This window comes from Crocodylus porosus, unplaced genomic scaffold, assembly GCF_001723895.1.
Source record: "Crocodylus porosus isolate Cpor-Errol unplaced genomic scaffold, CroPor_comp1, whole genome shotgun sequence".
Taxonomy (NCBI): Eukaryota; Metazoa; Chordata; order Crocodylia; family Crocodylidae; genus Crocodylus; species Crocodylus porosus.
Window position 1 is genome coordinate 65,105,698 of NW_017728931.1, and position 11,279 is coordinate 65,116,976.

An 11,279-nucleotide genomic window follows, 5' to 3' on the forward strand; every position below is an offset into this window, starting at 1 on the left:
CCACATCTTCTGTTCCCCCAGCCCTGCTAGAGGGGGCCCTCAGCTGCCAGGGCTATGGGACCAGGGACTTTGGCCTGGAGAACAGCTCCCACAGGTTCCTGGTAGCCACATGCATATAGGCACACATGGTGCCCCCTGCTTAACCACCCTCTTCCCACTTCCCCCAGCCCCCTGCTGGCTGGAATTCTGCCAGCCTGTAGAAGACTGATCACAACTGCAATATCTGCAGGTTTCTCCGGTAAAATGAGAAACCCATGTTTGCCTCTAGTAAAAGGTGAAATCCAGTGTTTTACTCCGCCTTTCTGTGGGGAAATGGAAAACCCTGATCCATGCTGATAACTTCTTGGGGTCCTCTTCAGCCTATGATCCTGAAGTGTACCATGCAGCAACTTGGATATAAGGAGGTAGGGTTCTACCACAGAATTTAAGTCACTAGTGCAAGATTTTTGGTGAATGAAAAATAAATCTGCACAGTAGAAAGTCATTAAGCAAAATGACACCATCTATTTGTTCCAGTTCTTTCTCTTCCCACCACTCCTTGTCTCTTTACAAGGAATAACTCCACACACAAGCAAATGACACTTCTTCATTTTAATATCAAACTTCTGTGATCTGTGGAAGATCAGGTCATTTGATGCTGCTTTACCATATTTTAAAATGATAGGCATCTAAAGTTGTGCAGTGCCACTAGGCATTTCAGTTGTCGGAACTGTACTGTAATCCAAAATCACTAGCTACCCAAAACACACAAGGGGGGGGGGGGAAGCAAAATAAGCAGTGAATTCAAGTTTTTTAAAGAAGACGACATTGTATTTGAATATGAATTTCTAATAATCAGTTGATTTGTTTTGTTTTTTTTTAAAGCACAGATGTTATACTCTTCAGTTTGGCTTTAAAGAACTTGATATGTTGCAGTCCAAAATGGAGTTTCAAAATTGCTCCTGTAATAGCTGTTTTAGTTGCCTCAAAATTTAGGTGTTGACTTAAGGCATGTAATTGTTCTCAGAACCAATCACTTTCTTGTTGGCACTTAATACTGCTGACTTTCATTGGACTTTTTGTGAAGACTTTTGAACAGTTCTGCCCTGTATACACACAAATGCATAATAAGTAACTTCTGAACTTTGCCAGGACTTTGCTCCATTATTTCTTAACTTAAGAAAACCTTGGCTTTTTTTTTTTTCACAAACAGAAGACCAGTTAACTTTTTTTTTTTAAGATTATAGGCAGACAAACCAAGTACTACAAGATAAAAAGGGAGAGGGTGGAACAAGGCATGGGTTGTAGTATACTGTCAGTTACTTGATGCTCTTGACTGTGGGTGCCCCTTCTGCCTTCAGTGAAAGGGGCCAAGCTACTGTGGGAATTATGAATCTGCACTAACCTATGCACAGAGTACTAATGCAATAAATCAACACCCTCAAACTAGAGAAGCTAGTTTTAATTAAATGTTTATTTTAACACCTTTCTAGAGTGGAAGGAATCAATATAGCCTTCTAAAAATTAACTGTTGCAGGTTTTAGCAAAAGTACTCTAGTCCAGTGGCTTCCAAACTCTGACAGAATTGCCACCAATTTAAAACTATACAACCTTAAGTACCATCAGCAAGCTTTTGTCATATGAAATAATTATAGTAAACCTGTTTTTAATGCAAACCAGTGGTGGTATGCGTACCACAGACTGGGAACCACTAGTCTAGTCCTTATTTTGGTTTGGGAAATGTAGCAAAAATGAACCTCTTTGCTTAATTACTAGTTCATATTCTCTAACCCAGTTAGTTGAGTTTTAAACTTTTTTCCGTTTTTTTCATTTAGGAAGCAACACTGGCACTTCCTGTACAACTTTTTGTTGAGTAACCATTTTACCTTCTGACTAAATTCTAGGGCAGGAGTTGGTAGTGTGTTTGGGCAGTGCCAAACCCTCCCACAACTTCAGATTGTAAGATGTTGGTGTGCCAGGGGTGGACAGCAAGGAAGCCTTGAGAGGCCCGATCCTTGTTGTAGCAACAAAGCCCTGGCCCCTTCCCCACTGTCCACCCTGAGGCACATGTACCAAGCAAAATATCTCTTGCATACCACACTCTGGCACCCATGTCAGGGGGTGCCTGCCCTTGTCCTAGGGTGATAGTTGAAAGATAGCAACACATAATAGAACCTGGTCCTGTAAACTCTAGTCACTTGGAGATAAAAGGCTGGGGAAGGGGAATTACCCTAGATTGTTTATACAGAAGGCTAGGGAAGTGGCAAATGTTGCCACATGAGCAGGGGGAATTTCATGAGCTGCTTTCACGAAGCTTAAAAAGGGGATGGGGTGGTACATCATTACCAGGAACCCCTAGCAGTATGCATAGAAGAGATGCTCATATTGAAGTATTGCTTTTTGAGGATCTGTCTAATGCTTTGAGGGTTGTCCTTTAAAGTATAGCTCTCCATCCTCTCAACTCATAATGTCACTGTTCCACAGTAACTTATGCTTGTGCAGACTCGTGCCTACCTGAAGAGCCAGAGCCTGCACAGCCACCTGGACCTCAGTCCCCAGAGAAATTATGGAGCAGGTGCTTGAGGAATCCATTTCTAGGTGCTTAGAGGAGGAGAAGGCAATTGGGAACAGTCAGCATGGAGTCTCCAAGGGCAAGTCATGTCTGACCAACCCGATTGCCTTCTATAATGAGATGACTGGCTCTGTGGATGTAGGAAAAGCTGTAGACATGACTATACCTAGACTTTAGCAAGGCTTTTGATAGTCTCCCACAGCATTCTTACAAGCAAGCTGAGGAAGTAAGAGTTGAATGAATGGATTGGTAAGGTGGATAGAAAGCTGGCTGGATCATTGGGCACAACAGGTAGTCAGACTATTAGAGGTACACCAGTGCATTGATCCGATATCAGATCGGCACAGATGTAAAGAAAACTATTGGAAATCTAGCCTGATGTAGCTAGTTTTAAAAAACAAAAAAAACTCGTGCAGCCACCTCACAGCACATGGGTGGCAAGGAACACAGCCTGGCACCTTGGAGAGCTGCATGCAACTGGTAAGTCTGTGGTGGTGGGAGGGGCATGAGGGTGTGTGTGTGTGTATGTGTGTGTGTGGGAGAGAGAGAGAGACTGCCTGCAGTGAGGGAGGCTATTGCTGTTCTCTTCCCCTGGCACCATCTAGGCAGCACCTGCCCTTGCTGCCTCCCCTCCACTGCAGGGAAGGATTTGATTTGGTTCCCGCCCCCCCCAACACCCCTTCTACCACACCAGACTTACCACTTGGAAGTAGCTGTATCAGAAATCAGATCTAAGCAAGTTTTGTGAGTGATGTCAAGCTGGGGTGAGTAGTGGATATGCTGGAGGGTAGGGCTAGGATTTAGAGTGACCTAGGCAAATTAAAGGATTGGACCAAATGATCTCATGAGATTCAACAAGGACAAGTGCCAAGTCTTGCACTTTAACACTGAACAGTACCATGTACTAGTACAGGCTTGGGACCTGCAGAGCTGCTGCTTATCCAGTTGAAACTGATCTGGGGGCTACAGTAGATGGGACTGAATTATGAGTATGTGCCTTTTGCTAAGATGGCTAACAGCATACTAGGCTGCGTTAGAAGGAGCATTGCCAGCACATCAAGGGAAGCAGTTCTTTCCCTCTATTCAGCACTCGTGAGGCCACATCTGGAGTACTGTGTTCAGTTTTGGGCCCCCCACTACAGAGGATGTGGACAAATCTGGAGGGAGCCTGGGGGAAGGCAGTGAAAACGGCAAGGGGACTGAGGCACAGGATTTCTGAGGAGAGGCTGAAAGAACTGGGCTTATTTAGTCTGCAGAAAAGAGACTTAGAAGGGATTTAATAGCAGCCTTTAACTGCCTGAAGGGTGGTTCCAGAGGGGATGGAGCTGGACTGTCCTCAGTGGTGGCAAATAATAAAACGATGACCAATGGTATCAAGTTATAGAAAGGGAATTTAGGTTAGATATTGGGGCGGGGGGGAAGAGTTTTTCACTAGGAAGATGGTGAAGCACTAGAATAGGTTACCTAAAGAGATGGTGGAATCTCTGTCCTTGGAGGGTTTTAAGGCCTGGCTCAAAGCTCTGGCTGGTATGATCTAGTTCTGAGAAATTCAGCTCTTAAAGACTACTTTAGGGGGGGAAGGGCTCTGCAGATTACGTGTATTTCGGCTCTGTTAGTTTTTTTTACCAGATATTGACATGTATAGGTGGTGTTGCCCTCCAAGTATAACTGATCTCCAGAAATTGCCTTGTCCTTTGGCTGTTGTAATGAACTGTTTTGCATTTGAATGTTAATGAGTGTATATTTGAGTGAGTTGGCAACAAATGTCTTGGTGTATAGTGGGATTTAGGGGGTTGTTTCCACTTGCAATGGGTTATTTTGGTTCAGTTATAAATGAGCCCCACTTGCAAATGTGAATTTCTGCTACTTGGAGGTAAGTAATATGGTGTTGGCTTCATCTTGCTTCATACTACTGGTCGGGCCATTGATGAACCTCTCTGACCCTAATGAATGGAAAGTTTCACTTCTGTAAAATGCAGGCAAATATTCATGTAGCTTAACATCACTGATCCTTTTTTTTCTAGGTTTAAGTGGAAATCCAGCGGATATTGAGAGGAGAGAAACAGTGTTTGGGAAGAACTTTATACCTCCTAAAAAGCCAAAAACATTTCTTCAGTTAGTGTGGGAAGCACTACAGGATGTTACACTAATAATACTAGAAATTGCAGCCATAGTATCATTGGGCCTTTCTTTTTACCAACCTCCAGGAGGGAATGAAGCATGTAAGTGAAACTTGTATCATTGCATTGCCAGTTTTTAGAACTCGGCCATATAAGCTTAGTTTTTAACCAGCAGGTAGTGACATTTCAGAGCTGCCTCCAAATTGTATGGTTGCCCTTTTTTTGTGTGTTCTTTCCCTACTTGGATAATGTTGCTAGAATTCACATCCTAAATGGGAGCACCAGTTTTCCTAGAGTAGTTTGTCGAATTTGGGCATTTGATTGAAATACTTGAAGCACAAGATTTTGTATACGGTAAGGCAAAAAGCAGCAGGAACTGCTGCTCTTCCTCTTATAAACAATGCGATATATACTTTCACATGAATCTAGCTCTGTGTTCAAAAACTTTATGTAAACAGATTGGGTTTCTTTAAACTGTGGCTTGCAATGCCCTTTTCAATTGGGATGCAGCATGTTCAAGTTTCTTTTCTATAAACACTTAAAAAAACAAAAACAAAAACAAAAAAAAACTTAAGAGAATCAGTGCAAAAGGAGGGGGGGAAAAAAAAAAACTGGCTGCACAGCAACTCTTTTTCTTTTAATATGGTCCCTTGTGCTTTGTTCCTTGAGGGTGACTTGTGACAACATACAGGGAAGTGCCCACAATTTGGTGCTCTTACATTCCATTCTGTTTACTAGTTGGTAGCAACTTGCGCAGCCTTCAAAGAACAGTTGAAACCCTCCATAAGCCAAGACAAATGCCTATACATGGGCATAATAGCTTTTTTTAAATCTTATTTGTAACTTCTAGCTTCCCGGCCTGTCCTGAGTTTCCCCAGCTACTTTTTCAAAATTGCTTTCTTGATCTTGTGCATTTTAAGAACTTTTAAACATTTTGACTGGCTTCTAAATTGAACCTTCTTAGGAAATCTTTTTACACTGATTTCAGTCTGAGATACTGATTTTGTTTGTTTTTTATGACGGTTAAAAAATTGGTTTGAGCTCTAAATTTTTTTTTTTGTTTCTTACAGTGTGTGGAGTAGTGAATGTTGGTGAAGAAGAGGAAGAAGGTGAAACAGGTTGGATTGAAGGAGCTGCAATCCTTCTATCAGTAGTTTGTGTGGTTTTAGTAACAGCTTTCAATGACTGGAGTAAAGAAAAACAGTTTAGGGGGTTGCAAAGCCGCATTGAACAAGAACAGAAGTTCACTGTCATCAGGGGTGGCCAAGTCATCCAAATACCAGTGGCCGACATAATTGTTGGGGATATTGCACAAGTAAAATATGGTAAATACGTATTTTCAACTTGTAAAATTCTTTGACTGTTATGAGTGTCTGAGTTTACAGATGTTGATGCTCTTAATTTAGGTGATCTTCTGCCAGCTGATGGGGTACTTATTCAAGGAAATGACCTTAAAATTGATGAAAGCTCACTAACTGGAGAATCTGATCATGTTAAAAAGTCTTTGGATAAAGATCCTATGCTGCTGTCAGGTGTGTGGCTTAATATTTCATAGAATGGACACTTTTCAATGGGCTATAATTGAAATACAGAAGTTTTAAAGGTTTCTTATTATAGCACAAGCTCTCAGGATATAGCATTGAGACATATTTTTACATATTATGCACACACGCATACCACCTGAGGCAACATGTTAGCTATTAGTACTGTTTTCACCTTCAGTGACCTGTAAGAAACTTCTCTTTTTTTTTTTTCTTGTTATCACTTGCAATAGAAAAGGCATCTTTTCGAACACTTCACTTCATCTTACTTTTGAGATGCCAGTAGTATCAAACTTGGTCTGACTTCTTGGTTTTGTGGTCCACAGTATTTGAGGCATAATGTCCTAATGACAGATACAGAAGCTTTAATGTCCTTCATCTGGAAAAGCTTCATTTGTTTCATAAGTACATGTTCACCTTTCTTTATAGTTACAAATATTTAACTTTGTCACAGAACAGTAGTAATAACGAACTTTGATCACTTTCAATTGCAGTAGTGTCATTCCATGGTGGTCACCAAGGGAACAGACATTTCCCAATAGTCTACAGTGGAAGAATTTCTGGATTCATAGATCTGAGTTATTTTGCCAAATTACTTGACATTAGTCTTCCTTACTGTTGAAAATAGTTACTGAATTTCTTGGATTAAAGTCACTGAGTGCAAATGATGGTAACATGTAAGAATTGTATCCAAGCGTAAGGAGGATGTGAGTGGGGATGGATCTCTTTAATTTCTAAACATCTGCACTGTTAATTTTTTTTGAACAATTTAAGGTACCTTGCTCAGCTAGCATATGCACTGTCCTCTTCAATTACTTTTTTAAGAGGACTCTTTGATCCCAGGATGGATAGACTGCACTTTTGCTTTAAAGAGTCTTCTGAACTGTTTGCATGCTCCCCAGTAGTAGTGCAACTATACCTATTACTCAAATTGCTGCAGACCCATCTGAAGGAGAATACTTCTTTAACTTACAGTATTTGAATAGTAGGAAGAAAAATTCAGAAAAATCTAACCTCTTCAAACTTGTTCTAACTGAATATTTCGGGATGAAGTTAAACTTTTTGTTAACTTTGAGCTGCCTTTAGTCAACATTACTTTTTCCAAAACTAGAAATTGTACAATTATTTTTTTTCATGTGCTCTGTTCCTATTCTTTACTTTGTGATTAACTGTTGACTAGTTTTCATTGATTATTGCAATGTTGAACCTGTGTTCCAAGAACCAGAGAGACTCTTGACCGCTTGGTTTTTAGAGAAGGTCCTAATTTTAGAAACTACCTCTGGGCTAGTCTCAAAGTTTGCTAGCCACTTCGACACTTCTGAAAGGAAAATAAAAGTGTACTTCTTTTTTTTTTTTCCTCCCCCCAGGTACCCATGTGATGGAAGGCTCTGGAAGAATGGTAGTTACTGCTGTAGGTGTGAACTCTCAAACTGGAATCATCTTTACCTTACTTGGGGCTGGAGGAGAAGAAGAAGAGAAAGAAAAGGAAAAAGAGAAAAAGGACAAGAAAAGTAGGCATACACACTTAAGTTGCTTAACTACAATAATAAAGCCTCTTGGGAATTTAAGTTCCATGTTTACAGAACTTTTTTGGACCTCAAATGTTTCTTTGTTAAGACCTCTTAAGCCTTGTCCATATTGGGGCACTAACTTGATGCTGTTTCAGAAGTAAGGCTATACATGGCACAATTAATCTGATTAAACAAGTCCTTCAATTTATATATTAGATCTAAACTTCGTTCTGCCAAGAGAAGTAGATTGATACAATTAGAGTTATAGCTGCAGGTAACTTGAGCATTAGTTTTTTGTTTTTTTTTAGTGCTTTTTAGAATCTTCCCCTATGGGGTCTTCAGTCTTGAGGTAAGAACCAATCATAACACATTTCTCTGCCTTTTCCTAGTTCAAGCTTACAACTTCTAGTTCCACCCTGTTTGCAGTGAAATATTGTGCAGTGATTCACAGTTGTGTGCTTAGAAAGGAAAACCTCTGATCTTCAACCTTTAGCAGAGTGCTTCACTTACCATGGTGAAGGACAGCTTAATCTTTTATTGGGTGACAACCCAAGTGCTGATCAAGATGAGGTTGTGTTTTTTTTTTCCTATTGTCCACTAGCTATCCTCCTATCAGAACTAACAGGATAATAAAAACTGACAAGTAAGGCATACCATTGTCATGGCTTCTGCAAAACATAGATGATATAATATAACTTTTTTTTTTTTTTGTGGACAAGATGGTTTGAAAAATGGAGTCTCAAGACTCATGGGAAACTGAATACAGAATAACTCTTTGGAGGAAGCTGTCTTTTTAATCTTCATTTTTAATCTTCTAGGATTTTCCCACAGCCGTAACTAGGTCTTGCACTATTTGATTCAGTCAACCAACTGCCAGATATATAAATGTAAGGACTAAGCTAATAAATGTGATCCCAACCAGTTGAAAATGTGGGAAAACCCAAATAGTCCTTCCAGAAATCTGTGGGGAGAATCTTTTTTTAGGTTTTTACTATATATACCACTTTAGCCTGAAATCTCTGGCAGAAAGCAGATTTGATTTTGAATTCCATGTTTAACTTTTTTTTTGAGGTTTACTTCTATATCTATAGCAGGAAACTTTTTGTCTTGACTCAAAAGTTACCTCTGGCTCATATCCAAAATAGCTTCAGCTACAGTGGATAGTTGAGTGCAGACTACCAGAGTCCTTTCTCTTCTGTCTTAATCTAGAAAAGGTTTCAGTTTTTTAAATGGTGACCCATTTAAAAGGGGGCAAGTTGACCTAGCTGAGAAGGGGTACAGTACTGAGAGCAAACCAAGAGTTGCATAGTCACAACAAAAGAAGGAAAGAAAGCAAGTGGAGAGCAGCTGGTACAAGAAATGTTGTACTCAAATCTTTTGAGAGGATTTCAGTACAAACTTGAACGTTTGAAAAGGCAGCATGACTTTAAAAAAAATAAAATAAAATTGCTTTCCAAAGAGGCATCCAGTTTGGACAATCCTAGTTTAGATTTGTACTTGTTCACAGGTAACTGAGGAAAGCTGATTCTCTCCTAGACTTTTGGATGCTGCCAAGTTTAAATTTCATAATTTTAAATGAGTTTTTAATAAATTTTAATGATTGATTAATTGTTACTATCTTGAATCTGTAGGCAAGTCCTGAGTTTGCTGTTTTGTTAGACTTTTTAAGGTAGGGTATGAATTTTAAAGAACGTGTCTTGCTTTAGGCCTCCACACTGGGATTCATTGCTCTAGAATAAGAATATATACAATGACTTTGTTCCTCTATCTGGGTTTAAGAGTCTAATCCCTACTCTTGCCACAAATCAGAGTAGAAGACGGTTATCAAAGAAGTAGCCACCACAATCAAAGATCTCAAGTGGGATTAGTGTCTGACTTGTTTTTAAAATGCAGGAAGGAGAGAGAGAGGAAAAAAAAACATTTTTCCAATGCTATTTACAGAAAAATAGTTTGAGGGTGAAGTTTTACCTAGTAGATCTGGCCAACAGGTTTCCAGCACTTGCTCATCCAAACTTAGCAACGCTTCTTCTGGAACTTGGCAGAGTAAAGGCTAGTCAGTTTTTAAAGTCCTAAAGTGGATCATCAAAGCTTTTTGTGGGGCAACGATGGGAAGTACTTCATTCACCCTCTTCTAGAGGGCATTTCATTCCTGGAGTCTGAACTAGCTTGTTGAGCATAGTAGATGGGAGAACTCCAATTTCTCCCTCTTCCAGTGCTCACAAACTAACTTTTCAACCGTACTGTAACCATAATCACAGTACTAATGTTGGATCTTCACAAGACAGAAGATGCAGGAAACATGGGTAAAACATGAGGAGTAACTTTTAGTTTCTAAAATTGTCTTGTAACAGAACTTTTTTTTCATCATCACTTCCTGCATTTCTGAACTGTGGTTTATGAATTGGGAAGACTTGATATATAAACTTGCTAAGATTTGATAGCAGCATCCTAGAACTTAAGTACATGCAGTCATTGGACTTGCAGCACAATTGGTTCCTGAAAACTAAGTCTTTAAGTTGAAACATTCTGACTTGGAATAGATTCCCCCCCCCCCAGGAAACAATGTTATAAATGGGGGGTTGGTTCCTGAACCAAGGCCCGATAACCTATTTACACCAAAAATAACCCAAAATTTTGTACTCAATCAACTTATAGCTACACTTGATGTATTATACTGTATATAGCAGTCACTGATTTGGAAGGACTTCTTTGAGGTGACTTCGCTGGACTCTTTGAAGGGTTCTTTGCTGGAGTAGTCTTATTCTTGGCTGCAAGATTTTTCTGGAGGTTTCTTTTTTTTTTTTCTGCTTGCTTAAAGTTGTCCAAGGAACTTTGGACAGATTCTCCAGGGAGATGGGCAACAGTGAACTTGTTCACTGGCATGGCATGGCATCGGATCAAGCATTGTAAAGTCATAACTGACATCAAAATTGAAATGGGGTGTCAGTTTATAAACATTGCAAGTGTGAAATGCAACTCAAAACATTGTAAATTGAGGACTGCCTTTACATATGGCCATCATAAAGCAATTTCTAATGGTAGCTTATTTACAGCTGTTACTAAAATGATACATTAACAATTGAAATAAAATTACTTAACTTGTGGCTATTGGTGAAAATCATAGTAGAATGTGCAGTTTTACTTCTTAAACAGCAGTAAAATTGAACATGCTGTATAATGGTGCATAAGGAAAAAAGTAATATAAGATAGAATAAGGAATGTCATAAAAGGGCATTCAATTTAACTTCATTCTTTGCGCACATAGCGCGCACATCTACAGAGTATAGGACATGTTGCAAGTTAGAGCCAAATCGTCTTCTCTTCATTAGTGCATTACTTAAATTTTCCATTTAATGACTGGAACCATTTCCTCCTTACTGTTTCAAAGAACAGACAAGACCACAAATAATTTAGTTAATCTGTTTCATTCTTTCTGCAAGAATGTATCCTCATTAGAAGCTATTATTGTACTTCCACTTAAGACTGGAGTTGACTTGTACATAGTACTGTAGCCTTTAACTTCCAGAAGCAATGGCTGTGCACTACTCGACTAAAA

At 39.5% G+C, this 11,279-nt stretch overlaps 1 protein-coding gene across 5 annotated transcripts in view; it reads left to right on the top strand.

Moving 5' to 3' along the window:
• Positions 1-11,279, top strand: part of ATP2B1 (ATPase plasma membrane Ca2+ transporting 1) — an 89,967-nt gene that overhangs the window by 40,863 nt on the left and 37,825 nt on the right. For all 5 annotated transcript variants that reach the window (XM_019545254.1, XM_019545257.1, XM_019545256.1 and 2 more), the window contains exons 3-6: positions 4,576-4,773; positions 5,742-5,996; positions 6,078-6,203; positions 7,580-7,723. In XM_019545254.1, coding sequence (XP_019400799.1) covers positions 4,576-4,773; positions 5,742-5,996; positions 6,078-6,203; positions 7,580-7,723 — 723 coding nt within the window. The remainder of the gene's footprint in view (positions 1-4,575; positions 4,774-5,741; positions 5,997-6,077; positions 6,204-7,579; positions 7,724-11,279) is intronic.